The sequence below is a fragment of the Psittacula echo genome (assembly GCF_963264785.1).
Source record: "Psittacula echo genome assembly, chromosome: 1".
Lineage (NCBI taxonomy): Eukaryota > Metazoa > Chordata > Aves > Psittaciformes > Psittacidae > Psittacula > Psittacula echo.
The window spans coordinates 12,618,772-12,642,378 of NC_137735.1; the positions used below are offsets into that span (position 1 = coordinate 12,618,772).

The 23,607-nt window shown below is 38.4% G+C and overlaps 1 protein-coding gene across 6 annotated transcripts in view; it reads right to left on the bottom strand.

Annotated features, from left to right (window-relative positions):
- The window catches only part of KIAA0232, a 68,705-nt gene that overhangs the window by 18,698 nt on the left and 26,400 nt on the right, over nucleotides 1-23,607 (bottom strand). For 5 of the 6 annotated variants that reach the window (XM_080614223.1, XM_080614225.1, XM_080614221.1 and 2 more), the window contains 3 exons: nucleotides 15,393-15,530; nucleotides 1,736-1,802; nucleotides 237-318 (listed from right to left, as the gene is read on the bottom strand). In XM_080614223.1, the coding sequence (XP_080470349.1) occupies nucleotides 237-318; nucleotides 1,736-1,802; nucleotides 15,393-15,440 (197 nt within the window). In that variant the 5' untranslated portion in view covers nucleotides 15,441-15,530. Of the gene's footprint in view, nucleotides 1-236; nucleotides 319-1,735; nucleotides 1,803-15,392; nucleotides 15,531-23,607 lie in introns of those variants that run through there. The other variant, XM_080614226.1, reaches the window with a different exon arrangement.

Below are 23,607 nucleotides of genomic sequence, written 5' to 3' on the forward strand. Positions count from 1 at the left end.
AGTATAGTTTGAGTTCTGAATATAGCCGAAGAGTTTAGCCAGAAATTAAGCTATCCCATGGTACCAAATGCTCGTATTTACAGGTAAGATTTACAAAAGAAGATGTAAGGAAAAAAATGTATTTCTTACTATCCACAAAACTCCAGGTTCCCCACTAAGTTAACGTCGCTGTGTTACAATATGGCAGTAAAAGGAGAAAAGTATCTCAGACAACAATAATAATAAAAAATGCATACATTTCTACTTGATCCTTTGCTGTGGGAGATAAATCAGTCTCAGGAGACAAAGAGCCTTCTAACTTTTTGTGAATCTTCTCCTCTGTTTTGGAAGAAAATTCCAAATGCTTAACAGAAAAATTCAAAACGCCAGTGTATTTAACAGTATTTAACAAAAGCACCAGGATGCATTCCTGTAATAGCAGGAAAAGCCCATAAAACACTGTAAATAACACAATTTATTGTCTGGTTGTTATACTTAAAGAAATTACAATTTACCACCCAAGAATCAAGTTTTCCTCAGTTGTTAAGTCCTGCAACTTTCACTAAACATGACTGGCAAAGCAGCTGTGTGCAACTTCATGGCTAGCAATGCCCCCACTAACTGACTATTGTATAATCAGTTATTCCATATCCAAATCCTTATCTCCTTTCTTGCACTGCTACATATAAAGGAAGATTTTTTAAGAAATCAGCTATTTAACTAAGTATTTTTATGAATGGTTGCATCTAACTTCTCATGTATTTCACTACAAGGAAGGGCTCCTGCAGTAGCTGCTGTGCTCTAAGTAGATGTAAAGGCGTATTTCCTGTGTGAGGGGTGACTCTAAAGACTTCTATTTCTATTAAAATCTGTAAAATACCAAAAAAAAAATGCTGTGGGATAATGGTCATTTTACTTTTTCCCATCCAAAATAAATAGCCAACCTCACCTTGGCTCAGTAACAAACTGTCACAGCACAGCACTATAAAATACTAAGAGCTGACCAGCAATTACTGTTTAAAAAAAGAAAAAGGGAAACGGCTAAACCCCATACTTTTTATTTATGTTAAATAAATATTTACCGTGCTTTAAGCACATACATACTTATCCCTTATTTATTGCTATTTATACGACATGCTAAGCATATTAATTTTACTGTGTCAAAGACTGCTGTGATGAAGTTTCATTGGAGACACCACAATTTTATAGTATGTTCCCTGCCCTAAGCCTGGCAACACCAAGTCCCCATTACCATTTCCCTAAAGCCCAGAAACTTGAAGCACACTTCTCACCAACGGCTAGTTGGGTGCTTTTCACAGGCATAGCTTGCATGCAATCAACCGGTCTGAGGTCAGTCTGCAAGTATCAATACTCAAAAGGAACAAACTCAAGACTATTTTGACTTTTTTAGTGGGCAGGGGGAATGAATGTTCATATCCAGCTATTCCTGCTTTTTTTAGCACATAATCCTGTTGTGGCTTAAGCTTAAAAAAGCAGGCATAGCTGGACATGAACAGATACAGCTTTTCATGAGGAAAACTCCACTTGTGAATGGCTATTCCTTAGGTAAACAGAACATACTAGTATAGAATTGCTTAAACTATTTGAATGAAATTCTTCCAATGTATTTTAAAATTGCATGGCCTGTATTAAAAGCTACTGAATTAACAGCTCACTCGCCCACCCTCAAGTCTCAGAATGTTACACAGTTACAACAATATATATGGCCTCAGAAGTTTAAAGGTTTATTCCTCACCTTGCTTACTCTGAAGGTCTTTCAGTCGGGAGCAAAGCTCCTCCACTAACGTTTCAATCCCAGAGCTCTGCACAGCAACAAAACCACAAGGGAAAAGAAAAGACAAAGAAAACATAACTTATTAAAAAGAATATTCATTTGATAGAAACACATCAAGACAGTAAACATACCTTAGTGGATGTGTTTTTCTTTTTGCATGGTAACTACGCATTAAAAAGCCACAAAAATTATTCCTAGGTGTACATTCATTCTTATAAATACATGAATTAGAGGTCAAAATGATTCCATGAAACAGGTATTCACATACACACATTCAAATGACAAGCCGTATTGTACCTCCAAGGTTTTGCTGCCTCTGCACCTCAGATTTACTACACTGTATCACTTTGGATTTAGCCAAGAGTCTCATGATAAAGTTCAATAATCAACTACTCACTAAGATGCACTTTAAAAAGCTAAGCTTGACCCTTCTGGTTGCACAATTTATACCTATGAAAAAGGGACTGTTAAAAGGTTATTGAAAATCAGAAGTGAAGGTGAAAGGAAAACAGTATGAAGACATGCACATATAACGTGGTAGAGAAGGAGAAGAAACACTTCCACAGTATCTTTATCCACAACTTACCCACAGTTTTGCCAGTTTACAATGCCCAGGTTTTTCTCTTTTTAAACATTGTGGTGTTTACTCAGGAGAGCAGAGGGAAAAACAAACACCTTATAAACCCCTATTTTCCTCCTCTATTCCTCCACATAAACCTTCCATATATTCAAGCTTCCTTTTTAAACCCATTTCGGTGTTATTCTCACAGGCTTCTGATTTTATTATTTGCCTAGACTTGCAAGCAGCTCTAGATAAACCATCAGCACCGGAACAGCATATGCTGAAAAATAAACACACACACAAAATGGTACAAGATACTTCCAGCTGTCTCAAAGGAGAACCCCCCCATGCTATTCGAATGGAACAGAAGTTGAACTCCTGTCAGCAAAATACTTATTATAAACATATAGCCTGAAATGACCATTTTTGCTGGAAAGAAAACTGGATGAGGTGTGTACTGTGTAGATGTTCGTGTTCTTATTACTTCAGTGCTCATGGATCATGCTTGGAGATTACACTTTGCGCTTTCTGTAACTGCTAACAGGAGGCTGGAATCACAGCTAAACACAACAACTTGTAACAAGTGGGGAGGATGAGAAGTCCCCTGCACGTTACCATACAGCTGAGAATGGCAATGAGGAAGAACTGTGCAGCTTCTTGTATGCTATGCACAGCTTCCTCAATAACAACTCCAGCAGCTTGTCCCCATCATACTTGGAGATTTTGAGACTTACACAAACCTCCTACAAAATTATCTCACCTTCTGAGTTTGACATGATCTTGTGCGCATATAGTCATGGAATATGCATTTTCTCCAACAATAACGCAGATCAAATATCAAGTTACAGAAACACATGAAAAATAGTTTGATTTGCTGTGTCACCATGGTGGTATAAAGCTTTCATTTTCCCAAGAACTAGGAGTTTCTTCTCTTTCCTGATGGCTGGCTACAAATGGCTGAGAAATATGAGTGTATGTTGATAAAGCACAAGAAAATATTATGGAAAAGGAAAAACTAATTTATACAGTGAAACTAGCTTATTTAATCCTCTGTCAGAAACACACACTTGAAAAATCATATACTGAAGCAATGACTTACAGGCTAACTTCTAAATTTCAATTAGTTGCAGCCAAGTGAGAAAGCAATTTTCTGTTCCTAACTGCATTGCTACACTGAAGTGCTAAATATAAACCTTTATTCCACATACTTAACTGAGGATGACTTAGCAATATTAAACTTTAGAAGGCATCTTCTGTATCAGTAAATTTACCAACATAACATCAACTGTTTAGAAAGAATCAAGCAGCACAGTAATACGGACAAACCTATGCAATTCTAATAATTGCCACTTTATGCCTATAGCACTCCTGACTCCCCCCTCGTCCCCCTGAAAGGGCAACAGAGGAGGAGCTGGCCTTGGCTTGGCCCAGCTCTCCCAGCTCTTTAATCAGACACCTGTAGCAAATACTCAAAATCTAAGAAATAAAGATTCACTTCCTTAAATTAATTATAACACCACGTCAAAAATATCCCCCAAACTGGCAACAATTAGCTCACCATTACACCGAAGAAGTGAAAACTTATAGAATCAAGCGCTTCATTTCCTCCTGTACCATGAAACTAATACTGGAGTCAGCTGACGCACTGCCTGCTGTCCTGCATAGCTCCCTGGTGGAGCTAGTGCTAGCTTTAAAAAAGGGCGGGGGGGGGGGAGGAAGCCACTGTGCAGAATGCCAAGCCTCTAGAGACCACTTGCTCAACTTCTTACTGCAGTATATAAAACCAAGCTGCAGACTTAACATAACGAAAGCCTCGGCAATTATTTCCTATGCGACAGTGCTGTTTGCGGAGTATGAGATTTAGTTACTGCGTTTTTTCATTGTTGAAGTTAATGCATTGCAGTTGCAGCAACCCCACTGCCAGAAAGAAAGATATTCCAGGCACTGGCTTGGTTCAGGAGGACACAGCCAGTTAACAGAATTAGGCGACCTGCCTAAAGTGCTTTGCTTATGCTCAAATTTAAAGACAGTCCCCAAAGAGTGCAAATACTGGAGTACCATAAAAACATTTTTCAACCTGGAAGTCTTAGTGCCTAATTATGATTGCTTTTGTAATTCCAACACAAAAGGCTTAAATCTCATGATTATCTGCAAGATTATTTTAACTACTGACCCAGATTTCTACTACCCCTTTTCTCTCACTCAACTACAAAGAGCAGCACATCGTATTTTAATTCACATTTTTCATCCTATATAACAAAACTTCCCCCATACCAAACATTTTATTCCGCTCTACTGTTTCCAACATATTTCTATTTCCTTCCCCTGCTTTAACTTACATCCAGTTCCATCAAAAGTTCTTCTTTTTGGCTTTTCATCAGCTGGCTGAAGCAAGGGAAGGATTACATAAAGGATAGGTGTAACGTTACTGGTGTAAGAGTGGCCAAGCTAACAGATAAATTAAGCTGCTGAACTCACCCAGCATGAACAAGAACAGTCAATCTGACTGCTGGAGTTACACGACCCTAATAGCCAACGTCTTCCTTACTGACCAACACAGCTCTATTCAGAGCCAAATTAACGTAGTTCTGCATAACGAGGAATGAGAGCAATTAGAAACCAGCAAAGCTCACACGTATTTTTCTATATATATGTAAAATATTGGGCGTTTCTTTTTTGTTTAAAAAGCCATACATGCACATATATATATTATAGACATATAAAATATCAAATCTTAAATCAAGGATCTTTTTAATGTGCTCTACTTTGGAAGTAGAGCAGTCACAGATGACAAGTAGTAACTCATTAGCTTAAAGCAACCTGACTGCTTTTGTACGTTCACACCCCTGTGTGGCTGCATAAAATGTTCCCAGAAGATATTAAATCCAGTTACTTATGAAGTATTCCTCTAAATTTTAAATGATCAGCGTAATTGTGAGCCATGGAAACAAAACAGCATTACGTACACCAAATTCAAATCCACTAAAAACTGTTGCCTACGTTAACAGTGGGCACTGGCTTCTTCCTATGTTCTGAGAGTTTTTAGTAAGAAGCTGTGAAACATGAGCTCCCCTCAGATTCTTGACAAATCTCTTTAATTCTTGTTGACATTTATCTCTGCTATGTTACTTCTGAGTGTTGCAAACAAGCACTTATGTTGCAGTCACCATCCAGGAGCTAACAAGTTATTCCTGAATTTGATCTCAAATGTTCATGTACTGCTACTATTTGACACAGTTATTTCTATGGAACTGAGGCTACATTGGTCAGCACAATTATTTTGTTCCACTGAGCTTTCACCACTTCCCATCAGCCAGCAATGATGTCTAGTTATGGGTATCGTACTTCAATCCAGAAAGTGCCATGCAGATGTATACTCTGTTCTGCAGATCTGCACATACACAAGAGCTCTGGACAAAAAAAGGAAAACAAAGTTCTGACAGCCCAAACTCGGAATCTGACCTACCATAAATATACACAGAAACAGAATTGTATCAAATTATACCATTCAAAGGAAAGTTTGTTTTGAGGGGGGTTTGGTTTGGGTTTGAGGGTTTCTTTTCTCTGCTTCTGGGCTAACATAAGCTTCCTCCCGAAGCTCTGAACTGTGTAGTTAAGTATGACTTGTTACTTCAGGTCTGTAAGCTATGAGGAAATATCCGCATTCCTCTAAGCTTTTTGAAAAGACAAAACCATTACACTTCATTTTACTTTAACAATTAAAATAATCACTCATTTGCTTTTAGGCTTTTCAGAGCTTTCAGCTTACACTTAAACCAAATCCTTGTTTCACTTTCCCAGATGTACAGACTGTCTAAATTGGAAAGGACCTCTGGAGATCATCTAGTCCAAATCCCTGCTAAAGCAGCATCATCTGGAGCAGCATACAGAAACTCCTTTTGCAGAATACAAGTTCAAACAATCTGCTAATTTAGTAGTAAATCAATAAGTAAATCAATATATTTATACTTCCAATTCATTCTTTTAACAGGTCACAGGACACTCCAGATAGAGATGGTACCCTTACTGCAGTGTGCCAGCACTGTTTTCTTGGCATGCAGCCTGTCACCAAGAGCAGGATTAGGTAGCTGTTCTGTATGAATCAGCTGTTAAGCCACGTGAACTGAATAAGGCATAAAATGTGATTCACTGCAACCACACATCTATTTCTATATTTTGTAGGATGATGAGAGCTAGATAACAGTCTTAAGTTTTAATCTTCCAATATTCTGATACAGTATAATTTATGTGATTACAAGTACCCGCAAAAGAGGTACTTGAGAGCTAGACTAAAAAAAAAAAAAGGACTAAAAAAATATCCTTAACCCCCAAAATCACCAACTACATAAATAAAGGAAGCAATAAATAAATCTACCAAACAGCAGCCTCCCTGCGAAGTTCAATCCAGAAAGAGTTCAAAGGAATAAAACATGGCTCCACTTTGCATTATAGGATTTTCCTGCAGTGTAATATGCTAGATGACACTAAGAAACATTGAAGAGTATGCATTTGTATGTATTTTGACCCTTCAGTAGTGAGAACACAGTTAAATCTTTATCTTTTCACTGGAATACATATAAAGGGGGAGTGTCATGAGGATGGAGCCAGGCTCTTCTCAGTGGCAAACAATGATAGGACAAGGGGTAGTGGGTATAAACTGGAACACAAGAGGTTCCACTTAAACTTGAGAAGAAACTTCTTCTCAGTGAGGGTGACGGAACACTGGAACAGGCTGCCCAGGGGGGTTGTGGAGTCTCCTTCTCTGGAGACATTCAAAACCCGCCTGGACACATTCCTATGTAACCTTATTTAGGTGTTCCTGCTCTGGCAGGGGGATTGGACTAGATGATCTTTTGAGGTCCCTTCCAATCTCTAACATACTGTGATACTGTGTGATACTGTGATTTACAACAAAGACATTGGACCCGTCAGAAAAACAATTGCTATTTATTGACTTCTCTTTTGGGGCTTGTGAATACTTGATCCCAGTAATCTTCAGTAGATCTGCAACTTCAGAATATCGATTTCCAAGCAGACAAACTGACCTGGTATCACCAAAATCCAAGCAACCTTGAGCAAAATGAGAGCAATAGTTCTCCAACAAGGAAATAAAAACCACTTCCTTGTAACTCTCATACTTCTGTCTTCTGTATTAAAACAGCATTAGGAAAAGTAAGTCACATACCTAGGATCAGGGTCAGATTTCAGAGCTGTAATTCACCACTTCACTCCTCACATTCTAAGAGTCCACGTTATTTACTAATTCTAGGTAAAAGAGGTCAACTACCAGTTCAAACTGACTTAAAATGAACATGTTATACCTAAATGTGGGTTAATAGAGCAGCTAATTTGACTTCTGTTATTTGAAACTTAATTCTTGTAGCTCCCTCCCATAGCAGGCTACACTGAGGTGAAAGTCATCCTCCTTCCCCCCACCCCAAGAAAGTATAATTCATCTCTAGAAACTATTCTTCTAGATTATTATTCAGCAGTTATAAGAAAACACGCTGACTTCAAAGCCATTCTCATGGCCATACTTGTGTATCTGAAAGGCTGGGCTGCGTTCTCTCTCTCTAAGACATACATATGCAAACTTTCTTTCTGCCTCAGACTTACCGGAGAAGCTGCAGGTGAGAGAATTGCCTTGCCCTGTTTTGCTCCCATCATCACTGGGAGTACATGCAAGGTGAAATAACTTTCAGTCGTACCGAACACCTACTTTCAGTCTCCAATATAAAATGATCTATACTATGGGAGATGCTTAAATACAAAGAAGTACAAGGTAAACATTCATTTACTTTTGCTGGCTTGATGCAAATTGAAAAACAAATGCCCAAATGATTGTTAAGAAGCAACTTCTGCGTAGACTGAGCTCCCATAAAGAACTTTTCCAGTTCACTATATACCTTCTCTGTATCAAGAAAACTTACATAAAAATTGGAGTAATTAAAACTTTTGTCAACTTCCATTAAAATTATTATTATACTCGGGATAGCAGCTTCAGTAACCTGACAAATCAGACATGTGGTACTATGAATATCTACTTAAAAGCCAAATTCATAAGGAAAAAGGAACTGATTTATTGCACTTACTTCATTCTGTGATGGCTATCTTAGCAAGGCATTCACTTCAATTTTCTATTTGGTATCTGAAGTTATAAAGCACAGGCTAATATAGTTTACCAAAATCAGTATCATCTATAGCTTACTCAGTGTATGAATGGAGAAAGAAGGAAAACTTCTGAAGGCAATGGATTTGATAATACAGAGCTAACACAAATTCTCTTGAACCAATACAGATTAAATTATCACAGAAAAACAGTGAGTAGTTGGAAATAATAAAACCCTATGGTGCCTTTGCACCGAATCAGCTGAGTGACATCAGTCCTAGCTTGATTGTGCTTTTCAAAACATACAGCTTGTCTGAAATTCTTCTTAGCTCCTGGAAAACTTTTAAATCCTTTCCTAAATAATGCTGTGTTTTCTAGGAGCAGTTAATGTACCCATTCCAGAAGGCCAACAGGATACAGCCCAGAAGACAGGCAAAATCCATTGGTTTTGTGAAGTGTTCTGGTATTTCCTGGAAAGTATTTGGAACAATCATCCTCAGGCACACAGAAATGCTTATGACTGAGCTAGTCAGGGTGTATGCTTCAAGAAGCATTATGGTTGTTTTGGACCTTTTTACTTCTTATTTTTGCTCTGATAAATTTGAGCTTTTCAACAGCAACTTCAGCATTTCATCTTTCTGATTTAAGATGCTGCTTACACAACTTGCTTCATTTTTGTGCTGTCCTTTATCTTTACATTAACAATACACATCCTAGCTCTTCGCTACCGTCCTTACAGGGCTTTCTAACATTTTCCACCTTCTTTAAAAAATAAAATAAAAGAACGTTGAGCACTTTCTTTACACATCTCTTGTCCATGTCACTTCTAGTTACATGAATACACGCAAGCTAAATCCCTTACAAACCATTTAATGCTTACTACCTGATTCCCTGGTACCCTAGTGTAGTTTTCAGAATGTATTGCCTAATTAATACTGGCTTACGTTAGAGAAGTAGAAATAAATCAGTGCTTAAAATGGAATTTAATCTAGTTAATCTGGTATCCTATGTAAGGAGAGATGAGACATATTCCCTTCGCTATAAACTCCACAATCCTTGGTCTAACTGGCACACAGACACCATAATCTTTGGAGCCTACAACAACTGGCCTGAGTAACCCATCAACAAAAAACAATGCTCAGCCATGGAATCATAACCAATTGATTAATTTGGCCTGATTAGGAGCTTATTTCTTCAAATAAGGGTTACGTGCAGAACTGTAGTAACTGCAGGGAAATTTGACAGTTCTGCACATAGAGTAAGAACAATGACAAATGCTAAGAAATTTCCAACAGGATCTTATTTTAGACTCATCTCATTTGTGTGGAAAGCAGGCACATTGCAGAATAAGACTGTAACTTCAAATTCTTATAAATGCTGTTCACTAGAGCCACACTCTTTCCACCAAGTGCTCCCATGTAACAGATATCACAAGAGTTATAGTGCCCCCTCATAATTCAAAGTAAGCAAAGCCAATGCTCCCAGTAACAGAATGCCCACACCTGACTACATTTCAAAGAAACTGTTTTTAGGAAGCTTCACCAATTATGCTGCAGTGTTACTCCAAGCAGTAAGTTCTCAGACCAGCGGGATGGAAGGCACTGCTCGCTTTGAAAGTATTAGAGCAGTACTGTGCAAAATTCTCTTCATCAGGGACTGCAGCGATAGGACAAGGGGGAACGGTTTTAAACTTAAACAGGGGAAGTTCAGGTTAGATATAAGAAAGTTCTTTACTGTGAGGGTGGTGAGGCACTGGAATAGGTTGGCCAAAAAAGTGGTAAATGCTCCATCCCTGGCAGGGTTCAAGGCCAGGTCAGACAGGGCCTTGGGTGACATGGTCTAGTGTGAGGCATCCCTGCCCATGGCAGGGGGGTTGGAACTGGATGATATTAAGGTCCTTTCCAACTCTAACCATACTACGATTCTATGAAAATTCATAATGGGATCTATCAACCAGGACTAATTCCTATTTTAACATGTTGCACGCTGTTTCATTTGTGGATTTTGAGAACCTGGTTAGAAATGGAGCTCATTGCCTGAGTCCCATCAGGACATGCCTTGAAAGACCAGTGGCATCAGACACCCACAATGTCTCAGTGTGTGCTGTGGAACAGCTTAGGGGAAGTGGCCACCTTTAGGCAGAGAGGGAAAGAGCCTGGGAGATCTGGTTTCATCAGTGCAGAAAGTAAGACACATAAAGTAGTCTCCTTTGCTCACTCTTAAAATGTCCTCATCCAGTTCAGCAGAATAAAGACACACCAACTGCTTTAACTGAAACTCTGGCACCATCTTGGGGTAGAACTTCACATGTAATGCTACAAGTGTTCAGTGAGCGGAGTACTACACAGGAACTGCAGTAACAGCTGAAAATCTGCTTACTCTATTGAGCAATGTAATTTTTAGCAGAAAACTAGTCAGTTAAAAGTTAATTAAGCTTGGATTTATGACCAGTGTACATGCAACAGGAGTAATCTCGGTATTATTACTAGGAAATATGCCTACTGAAAGGTCTTGCACGTACTAATCTCAACAACTAACCTCTAATTGCAATCTTGCTCTAATTCCACCTTGCAAAAATACACACAGGTGAATTTCTAAACTCTTACTTTTCCACTTCTGCATTTCAAAGATACTGCTTTCTGTCTTGTTATGGATAAGTTTCATCATTCAAATCCAAAAATAACTTACAGGTGTTCAAAATTAAGAGGCTTAAAGAAAAAAAGCATTTCAGAAGCTATACAGGAACAAATTGACCTTACCAGTTTAGGTGTACCAAGTAGGAATTAACAGCAACAAAACTAACAACAAAAGAAGTCACTTAATGCTGACAGAAACAGCTGGTTTTACTTAAAGTTGAAGGCAGTAATTTAATGATAAAATGTCTTATTTTCCTCAAAGGACTTTCACATAAATACTGCCCAGTCCTAAACATTCACTATTTTCTTTAATCCAACATTTCATTAGAATGGATACCCCTGCTTTTCCACTTCATTGTAAACCAACATTTTAACATTTCTTCTACAGTTCAGCAGGATAAGACTTAAGAGAAAATCTCTACTCAAGGTCGGTATTAACAAGCTGTTTAAAATCTGAACAATTCTTCAGCACATCTCTGAGCTGCTATTTATATTCCATTCAAGAGTTTGGGAAAAAAATAAACCTTAGAACTGCAGTAAGAATAGCAATTGATTGCTACATTAAAGTACTTGTCTTAAAAAGTTCTCACCATCATTCTGTCTTCATTTTCTGGCAAGTTGCAATGTACTTATATTTTCTCTGCTTCTGACTGCATCAAGAGCATCTGCAGCCAAGGATTCATACGAATTTAGACAATCTGAGACTCCAAAATGCTTATCACAGAAAAAATACTGTCCTTGGAACATACATATATTAACAATTTGCATTCTTACATATACTGGATAGTATCTGTCAAAATCAGGCTTCCACTCACAAAAGCACTTAGTTCACAACATGCTTTGCCACTGCAAGACACAGTGATGCAGAGTGGTCAAAAGACTGCGGCTTCTCTGACACCTTTCACTAGACCAGGTTCCTCAAAGCCCCATCCAACCTGGCCTTGAACACTGCCAGGGATGGGGTATCACACTCTAACTTAAGAAATGTTTTAGAAACAAACATCAAACTGTGGCCTTTTTGAAGTCAAGTATTTGTTCTGTGCACCATTAAAATTATAACCAGAATCTTGCATTTCTGTCTCAGACTAGTGTTTAACAGCATTACTCTTTTTAATGACACGAAAAGATGAATTCAAACAAAACTAAGCTAACAAATGAAGTACTCCCTAAGAATGAACACGATGTAAATGAAAATCCACAGGAGACAAGATTTCAAAATACTTATTTCAACCATTAAATGACTGACAAAACAGTGTTTACTGTTACCAAGTCAATTTTCATCTAATCTATTTTATTACTTCTTCTCCCCATTAAGCATCTTTTTGAAGTGATCACCCTATTTTAGCTCCTTGGGTTACCGGTAGGGGGTGGAGGCAACTCTCTGCAATTCCTCAACACATTACTGGCTTAGATAATTAAATATGAACACCAAAATTATGGTACCTGGATCTCTGTCATTTCCTATAAGGGTTAGAAAGGTTATTATTAACCTTCAATACCTTTTCAACCTCTTTTTTTTCCCCCTAAAATAGATCAGGTTGCAGGATCCGAAAGTCTTAATTTAATCATCTCCCTGGGGTTTTTTGTCTGTTGGTTTGTATGTACATCTGTGTGTGTATATACACTCTCTCTAGAGACACACACAGGGTAAACATTCCAACCGTTTCACTTAAATACAATTCTACTTAAATATACTAAATACACTAAGATCTCTTTTGATTGCTCCCAGTAATGGACCTCTGCTCCAGTGCTAAGGTTGAAAGAGGTTAGGCTGGAAGAACAAGTGCTCCATATTCATGTGAGGCTACTGGTATTTCCATAACCACTAGTTTGAAAACGGGATCACAGAAGGACAGCAAAACTATAACCAAGCTCCAAAACTGCCCTTGTGGACTATTGCCAGCCCCCTTGCAAGAAGAAAAAAACCTCTGAGAGCAAAGCAAAAAACCTGTGAGAGCAAAAAAGGTGACATGTATGAAGATCCTAATGAACACATCTACCCATTTGACACAAAAACCCCTCTCTACAGGTAAAGATTTTCAGATGATTAAGAGGAAAAAATCAAATGGTGTTGGAAAAACAGTATTTGTTTGTATTGCAACAGTTTTTACAAACACCCCTTACTCACACACCACTAATCATCAATTCTAGCCACAGTTAACTGAGTATTTTTAGCTTTTTTTAAAGGTGAAATCATGAAATGATGGAGCAGCCTCAATGCTTCAGCAGAAATAGTATTTTTACATTATGTTTCATGGTCCAAAACCTACTGATTATTCCCATGAGATTAGCGCACAAACATAAGTACAGAAACCAGCCAACATAGGAAACGTGTTTGAAAAGCAGAAAGAAAAGATACAAGTTACTTTAAATATCAGTAGCATCAAAGCAGGATCACCATTCCCCCAACTCCAGGCTTAAAACCCCCCATTAATCTATATTTCTCTTTCATGCAACACAGGTGTTAAACTACCTACAGAACAGCTTTAAGTAATAACTGGAGAGGGGTTTTTAAGGTTTAAAGGGTTCCATCCTGTGTTTGAAAATACATTTCAAAAAACTATGACCTGCAATTTCATTTAAGACAACAAATGTGCAAGCTCAATTGTCTGCACATGCAACAGAAGCTAAAATATCCCCAAAGTAACTCAAGTCTACAAATTGCAGGTTACAGGTTTAATGTTGAGCAATAAGAATCTGACAAGGTGCCAGGAGTCAACGGAGGACCTTACTTGTTCAAACTTTTAGATCACAGATCTTTTATTCTTTCAAAACTCCAGTTGAAGGGTTTCTTTCCCTCTCCCATTCGAAATTATAGAAACTTTCCAAGTGGAGGCAGATCAGGGATTATTAATAAATTTACATCTTTTTCTTTTCAACTACATTTCTCTGTACAACATAAATTTAGCTCTATGAGATGGTCCTTGATTTTCAGCTGCATGAAGATGCATTAAGAGAATGATTTCTAAAGCTAAAAATCCACCACCTACAAGTCTACATACGGAATTACTACTTTTTGTTGTTCATAAAATGAGTATATGAAGATAGTCACATCCTCAAGACTTTACTTCTTGCAATTATTCATATTTGATTCATATTTAAATTAACTTTTACAGTAGTCGGAGTGCTGACGTCACTATTCTGTAACTATGAGAGCAGAGCAAATTACCAACAGCATTATATTTTGCATCACTATGTTACTAATGGGAAAACAGGAATTCAGGAAGTCAATCAGCACTTTAGTAGCTGAACAAATGCTCAAGTAGCTTCACAACAGTAAATCAGTACGTGATGGCAATGCTTCTGAAGGTGGTGGTGGTGAGAATAACCACAGAAATCAACCCCACTTCCTCCATTACTCTCGGCCACATTCCTTCCTCATGCTTGTTGCCACAAGTGTCTGTGTCACAAATCTAATCGGGAAACACCTCTGGGATAACATTTCCTCCACCCCAATCAGATTAATCTCAGGAAACTGATTCACCTTCCCAATCCAGTTCATCACACATCCACACAAATGCTTGCACGAGCACAAATTGTGACTAGGAAACTGTATGGAGCAATAATGCAACCAGGCTGCATGGGCGAGGTAGAGTTGCTTTTTACAGTAGTGACAGATGAGAGTATTTGTAGTTCTAGTAGACCAAAAGACAGACTTTTTCACTTCTGCTGTCTGAAAAACCTCCCTGCAGAGGCTTCACAGACCTGTGCTACAGATTATTTTTTCTTTTTCAACATTTCCTTCAACTGCCTCTCTCTTTCTCCACTTTCTCCACTGAGCTACATGGTATCTGCTGCCTCTGGTATCTTCCTTAAACCTGATGCCTTCACCTCTCCTCACCTTCTCCAGTCAGTGCACTTCACTCCAGGTAATCCAGAAAGTGAATATTTGCTAGTATACACAGCATTTTATTTAGCAATTCTGGATACAGGATGTACAAAGCAAAACGGCCAAATATTCCATTCCTTGCTGCTCACACACAGTGCAAAGTAAATTCAGCATTTTAGGAAATAACTTTATGCAAAGCTTTGTGGCAATTTTTAACACAACCTGGTGCACTGAAACTGCCCCTGACAATAGATGAGGGCTTACAGAAAGGAAAGCATGACTCTACATAGCACACAATGTTTTGTGAAATCCTGCTGCTATGCTGGGATTTCATAACTTCCTAAAGAAACATGAAGAATGCTCAGAGAACTCTTGGTGAAATGGCACTTTACAAAGCCACAAATTAAAATAGAAGCATCCCAAGCTAAATATATCTAACACAAAGGGCATAAAGTCTTCAATATTAAATAGTCCGAACTTACTTCATCAGAAGCAGAGCGAAGACACTGGACAGCAGCCTGTTTTTTCATTTCCTCTAGTGTTAGATCAGAGCACTTTTTCTTACTCTTTCCCCATTTCTTGTAAGCTCCCTTTTCCCAGCCCAGGAAGATGTCATTCTCCTAAAATCAAGATAAAGACATTACATTACTGAAAATACATGAATATATCAGTACTATGGCAGAACAGGACTACAGATAACACAGCGCTTAACATAAAAACAACCTCTTCTTATCTACTAAAAATTACTTGTTGTGAAGTTAGATTGATTACAGTACACTTGCACTTACTATTCAGAAAAGCACATATATTTTTCACAGGGCATGAGGGGTACTCACACTTCACTGCAATAATTTCCAATTGCAAAACATATCCATAAAGATAATTTTATGGTCAACTTACGGTTGAATTTATTGTAATTTATACAAAATATATTAAAAGAGTGTCACTGATCTCTAAAATAACAAGGATGGAAAGTAAGTAGTTTGGAGTTAGGAGCAAGCTTAAGAGAAAGCTAAGCAAGTGCAAAGAAGAAAATGCAACGTAAGGTTCCAAAGCCTTCAACTCAGTCTCACAATGAGTATCTTTAACATCTTCTAATGCATGTTGGTCTAAATCATTTTCAGAGAGACCCACAAGCACCTGATGCTTTTCAACAGACCTATTGTAACCTTTTCAACACACTTGTTACTGATTCTAACGATATCCAGGCTAAGGCCTGCCCTCATTTCAGACAACTCCCAACTGCCCATGGCTTCAAAATGAAGTAAAAACAAACTGTCAGTGAAACTAGTTGTCTCTGTGCAATCAAAGAGAAAGATGGGAAAAAAGGGGTTGGAGAGGGAACAACCACCCCCAGAAGCAGCCACTGAAATGGCTGCCATTTGTGGTTTGACATGACCAAGTCCTTCAGGAGAGAGCAGAGCAATTTGTTGAGTTTATTTCTTAGTCTCATTTCATCACCAAAACTGGAGAAATTGATTTAGTTCTGAACGAACAAAAAGCTACCAGTTCCTCTGGTTTTCCTTATACTTGTGCAAGATGTCAGTGATTCATTTGCTGTCAAAAGACATTTGAACAGGCTACCGTTCTAAGAAGGATGAACAGAAAGAAATAGTAGAAAAAAGGTAGGAAGTTTTTTCCGAAACCAGGTTCAAGAGACATCTACACTCCCCTTTAAAGTCTTTTCAAAACTGTAGTTTACACATTTCTTTATACACAGTGTGGCTGTAGAGCACTCTAACTCTTCACAATATTCAGATGAACGTATACAAACTGATGAGATCCAGCTACCCACCACCAACTTCCAAAGCCTGTCCTGCTCATTCACGTGGGCCACATTATGAATGAAAACACACATACCCATCTCCAATATGTTGCTCAAAATCCAGGCACAGAGCAAACATGCACTGGGATAACTTCACTTATTCTATTTTTAGGTGGAAGGCAACATCTACACTGGGAAAACATTATCAAAACGCTATATATTTTAGTACTTTATTTTATCTGCACCAACAAAGCTTTGCTTTATACTGTTACACTAAATCCAACCTCTGCAAGAGCAGCTTTACTAGCCATATATACCAGCAGTTTGTTACAAGAGCAGTGAGAGCTTTTATGCTCAGAGAAATTTATAAAGCATTTAATGCAGTTCAGTTCTCCACACACATTATTTGAAAGGTGTGACACCTGCCTACAAAATTCAACACATTTCAATTGTAAAATATTTAATCCTTGCAACAAATACTGAATGTTTTCAGTGGGGGAAAGCAGACTAAATGGAATTCTCCCTCAGTGTGTGTATCACGGTCTCATCTCTTCTTCCAGGGTAAGCACTCTGCGAACAAAAAAGCTCATCTTGGAGGATGCAGTGATTGAGGACAGAGCTCCAGGAGAATCCTCTCTTCCTTTCTACCTCTTTCTACTACACACACAAAACTTGTTTCTGACCATGCTGGTTTTCAGTCACACGTGGCTACCAAGTGCTTCACACCACCCTTGTAAGTTTTATAGGGAAAAAAACTGCTGCAAAGTTTGAGTTTGGGGATTTATTTTACCCTGCACAAACTTGGTAATTTTTAATCCTCAGATTTTACAAACACCATGGGTTACAGCTATTCCACATAGAATTCTGAAGTCCAAAATTGCATCCTCATGTAAACTACAGTATTTATCAGCACACATTTGATGTAATTATCAGCATGCATTTGACATAGCCTAAATTTATGGAGGACCTTGCACCTTCTGCACACAAATCAAACACCACACCCATAAACCACTACAGAAGAGTGAAGAAAACCTGCACCTAATTCTTGTTGTAATGTATCAAAACCAAGGGCATTACAGTAAAACATGAAAATGTCATATGCCCTAGCAAGTGAGTTTGCACAAAGTGACGTGTGACAGACAAACCAAGTGGAATTCTGCTGTTATTATGACAAAATTGATTAAAACCGTACAAATCCAGTTATTTCAAATGACTGAAATTAATATCTTACTTTTTTTTCTCCTCACCTTTTTGGGTTGGGTTCTCCCTCCCCCCTCTTTTATCTCCAGTAGTCAGGAGTCCGTTACTAGGTTTACTCCTTAGACTGGAAAATACTAAGTCCACGACAGACAGGAAAGAAAGCAGTTCAATGAAACATTCTGTATGCACAAAGGGAAGTAAACTAGTTACTTCACATGGAAAGAATCACTAAGGCCTTCTGTTCTTGTCAGCTGCCTGATGCCTTCATTTATATTATTTCCTCACAGAACTAGAAATCATATGACAATGCTCCTTTTCATCCAAAAGTTTACCATCACTTTGAATTTTCACAGTTCCATTCAGTGATCACTGAACATTTCATAGAAGCAATGCCACCCACAGCTTAGAGATATAAGAAGTGTGCATACACACAGAAGAATGCCTGAAATTTGGCTTACAAAACTCTGATATTTAAACCAGACTACCATTACTTAGGTTTTTAAGGGATGACCATCCAACATTAAATAAACATCACCAGGAAGCAGAGGCCACCTGGATATTGGAAAAATCCAAGTCTGAATATCTAAACTGCTATTTAAACATCTATTCTTCAGAGTCTGTACCTACTGCGATGTAACTAGGTAATTGACGTAACTAGGTACTTGAGATTTTTAATTGCAAAGACACTGAAAGTGCAAAGTTTTGTGACAACAATAACTTAAGAACCATAAATCTGGCTAAAGAAATGATGGTGAAGTGCCTGTATTCTTTACGTTCATGCTGCCTCAAGAAATCCAGTACTTGGAGTGCTTAATTCAATCCTGAATTAATATACAGGCACAAGTTTTGCAAAGAAATTCCTAAGCCATTTATCCTGCTTGACTACAAAATAGCAGCAATTTCACTGCTTCCCTCCACACTACCAAGAAACTGGAGAAGCAGCAGTGAGTTTGGTAGTACTACTTCTTACTTTCATTTCTTATAAAGATAAGAGAAATATCTACTATCAGTAGAACAAACGTCACACTTTGTGATAAGACTGAAAGAAAACTGCTTTGAAGCTCAGAGCCTACAATAAATGTTTAAAATCAGTGTTAAAACACACTTCAAGAATCTTGCAGTAATTACCCCTATTTCATAAAAGCTGGAGTCAAGTTCACTGGTGCAGAAACCCTACATGACTCAAGGTCCCTGATGGCTATTCAGGTAAGTAAACAGGCTTAAATTTTGCCTTATCAGCAGAACAGACAGGAAGACGAGCAGGTTTAATAACCTGATCAACAAACTCCCCAAATGGATTTCCCAAGTGGGGAAATCAAACCAGCAGAAAAACATGTTTTGAAAAATCAGGTTTCTTCTCTTAGAGTAAGTTTAGGAAAACCAATTCCCTGAGATTCTCCCTGCATAAACGCACTACAGATTCAATTAGATACATACTCAGATGACTTACAATATATATCAAGTTTTCAGATAATGCACTGAACAGCCATCATTATCTATGGTTGACATTTCTATTTCAAATTATATACAAGAGATTTTAGGGCAAGAATTTCCATTACCACAGAGAAGAAAAAATACCAAGTTAAAAGAGATTCTGAATCAGAAAATTCTGAAGAACTCCTCTTTTTCAAACATTTTAATTTCAGTGCAAACCAGCTGCTATTCGAGCGTATCACCCACCTGGCATATCTTGCTCTTGTAAGAGTTATTGCTGGGCAGCCAAAATGTGCTGCTTCAACAAGCAAATTCTAGTTACAAGTTCATACAAAAATTACAAAGTATTGAATGTCAATGTCTCAAATACAAAATAATCACACACATACACACACACACAGGGTCCCTCCTTTTAAGGATCCAACTCCAAGAATACCATCAAAATAAGTAACCCAAACATCCAGACAAGATATTCCAATGTGAAAAAGAATTCCCCAAATTGTAAAGGTATGCAAGCAGAGTCCTGCAAAAGAAACATGTGAACCATTTTTCCTTCTTATAATTCTCTGTTAACAGATTAAGAGGTATCTCCAACCTGTGGAGTTCACCCAATGTGGGACACTAACATCTGCCAAAAAACTCAGGAGGACAGCTGATTTGTACTTTGGCCATGAATAGTCTGGATTGTCTACCGGATGGCTGGCTAGTTCCTGTCCAGTGCAGTGCATAAAGATGAAGCTTTGTCTGCTTGTTCCAATGCAGGGAATGCAGACTCCTCTGGCAAGCTGTAGAAGCCTTTCTTAAAAAGGCTTTTTTAAAGACGCTCAAATGCAATTAAAATAGATCATCAAGTTACTAGAGAGGTCAAAGGGAAAAACAGAACAAAGGCTCATATGGACAGAATGAACAATGAATGCAGACGCTGTCATTCCTTAGAAAGAAGCTTAAAACCAAGAAAAGACAGATCAGCCAAAACAATTGCTATGCCAAGGTCATGGATTGTACAAGACACCACAAACCCTAAAATGTTTTGATAGCACTACAGAATTTGCAGGTCTTTCCCCTCTGCCTGTGAGACAGAACAGTCCCAGCTCAAGCCAGCAGCATTCTCCAAGGTACTCACATCATCTCTTTCCACAAACATTCTAAATAATTTGGAGTATCAACACACAGTCCACAAAATTTTCCTGCTAAAGTCTATCATCAGCATATCTTAATTCAGTGACAGCTATTAAGGTTTGTTGTGAATACATAAAAACAAAGACTATATCATCAGACATAATAAAACCCCACAGGTAGTGCAGGCCTCCTGGTCTACTCTGGCAGTGACAGATTTTACGGCGTTGATGTTTTATTAATTTCAATGTTCACATAGATGTTACGAACCACTGTGCACTGAAAGAAGCTTTCCCAAAAACTTATTCAAAGAACAAAACAAAAACAACTCCTGAAATGTTTGGATAGGCAGGGTATGGAAGAAAATAGCCGTAAATTATACCCAAAATGGACCAGGTCCTGACTACCTCTAGGAGGATCTTACAATAGAGAATCTGGGGAAAACTGCAAGGGATCACATATGTTTTTCACCTTAAAGATTATTCCAGAAGCAGTATAAATACATTCACTGATCTTCAATGAAAAAGCACTTCCCCTAAACTGAGATTCAGAAAGAACTCCAATGGATTGCTCAGAGCCACAGGGATATATACTTGTTCACAGCGGCTTCTGAGAAAATCTTAAGAGACATGGCATCTCATTATAATTAACGAAAAAAGCCTACTGGCCCAGGACAGGCTTAGATACTCCTCACAGGCTGCCTCAGACTGAGACAAAGATAAAGACGTAGCACATAATGCAAGACAATTCAGAAGAAAAGGGGAGAACAGTGGTATAAGCTCAGCTTTTCCAAAAGAAATGCAACAAGAGGTTCAGCACATGAACAGCACGTATGTACACACAGCAGCGCAAGCGTTCTTCATATCAAAACTCGTGATACCACACAATGGAGAGGACTGAAAAATATTCTTTAACGGTAGATAATCACTCCAAATACAGATATTACAAGAAAAATAATTAGACTGTGAAAAGCCAGGGAACCATTGAGCTGCTACAATCCCTCTCCCTCCCTTTCCTGGTTGCCATAACTGGAACATTACAATTCCTATGCAGTTGGACCCTAACAGAACAGCTAATATAGCAGACCACATTATGCACTGCAAGGCATTCACAGAATGGCTGAGGCTGGAAGAGAGTGCTGGAGGTCAGTTAAACCAACCTTCCTGCTGAAGAAGGGTTACCTAGAGCCCATTACTCATTCAAGACTGAAGGTTCCACTATTGGTGGGCAGGGAAGAACTCTACCTATCAAAACCTATCAAATTGATTATAAAATCCTGTAATCTGAGTTTCTGACAACTATAAACTCCTGCTTAGAATCCTACCAACTTGAAAGGGCAGTCTGCGTTGTTCAGTAATTAGAAATTACTCGAGGCAGAAACCAAGCAGAAGAAATTTGATCACACCCACTCTCAAGAGTGAGAGAACATGCAAATGCTGCATCTGCTGAAATCCTACGTGTGTTGCGCAGGCTGCCTTTAGAGTTTTTCCATTAAAGTAAAAGCAGAAAAGAAGAAAATTTAGCAAGGCTATAGCTACAGCTATAAAGACAGCATTTTACTTGCACATCTTAGCTACATCACAGAAAAAAAAGCCAAGAATCAACAGGAACTGCCACTGCAGAGTCCAGATGTCTGAAAGGGACATGTTACGACTGGAGTAGTTATTTCACAGTATTTATGGTTGCTGTCTTGATCTTAGGAATGAAGTTGTGTTGCAAGCATCACAGACCACTGTAACCATTTCAGAGAATTTAGGCAGAGATATGTGATGAGTGTACGGTCATGCAATGGTCTGCTAAACAAAGAACACTAAGGATGTATCTCACCTAGGCCCAGAACCCGAAACAGTCCTATATCAGCACAGAGATGGCTACAAATAAATCCTGACTGTTAGGAGGCCTTACCAGCCTGACACTTGAGCTTGTATCTCTGCTTTACATTATGTAAGCATTTATGAGAATATGCTACTAGTCATAACACTAAAAACCTGATTCTGTTATTCTTTTTGCATGACTGCGAGAGATACACCATAACTAAGCATTAGATGCAATTTTAAAAGTCACAAAAAGGTATGAGTCCTGTTTCAGGAGACAGCTTTGATTACTCACAGCAGAAGCTAATAATAACACTTTAACTGTATTACACAGATGTGCCTGCATAAATAGGATAGTACATGAGATAGACACCACAGAGCCCATGTATGGTTGATGTCCTGAAGTGGACATCATGTCACGTATTAGAGCAGACATGTCTGCAAAGCAATCAGCATTTCAACATTATCACTCTCACCAGTACAAAGGCAGAAGACAGTCTGAAAGAAAAATTTCTCAGATACCACAGTTATTGAGAACAAATACTTTTCTTCTGCACTAAGATACCAGCTGAAGCTGACTACCCCGAGACCTGTACAGTTTGCACAATGACCCCTAGAGCCTGCTCCTGAGCTCCAATCCCTGTCACAATTCCTATCCCTAAAGCAGAACAAAGAATACAAATGCATAGTCCATGATACTCCAAATCTACCCCATATCTATCAGTCACCAAGAAATACAGAGCAGAGCAGTTATAACTACTCAAATACCAACTAAAAATTAAGATTTTTAATATATATATATATATAAAAGAACGATAAGTCCTACGGAGACACTGAATTAGTACAAACTTTAGTCACATTGGCCAGAACTGTTACATGAGCTTTGACTCGAAGCTCTTGTACTGACAGCACTTGCAAAGAACCCAAATGAAACAACTTCAGTGCTTGCAAAACAACTGTAGGCACAGCTGTTCTGCACAGACCGAACTACAGGTGCTACCACAGAACAAAGCTCATCGTGCTGAGAGAATCTCAAGTCTGATCTAAGACTAAAACACGAGGCTCTCCCCTGCTGCACATGCAGCGGTTCCAAGAGAACATTTGGGAGTTTTCTGAGGCACATACCATTACAGTAAAACCATTTTAGTCACGTTCCACTGCTTAACTGAAGAGAAATCCACAACCCCCCAATTTTTCCCACCAACTCTTCCCAAACTTTGACAGTGTAAGTTATATAGTTCTCAGCTAGTCACTCCAAGGGGGAGTGGGTAGGGACTATAGCTAAGTTCTCCTCCATGAACTTGCAAACTTACTTATCTAAGCTTTTGTAAAAAGTAAAACTATTTTCCACTAATAAATAAGCTTTAT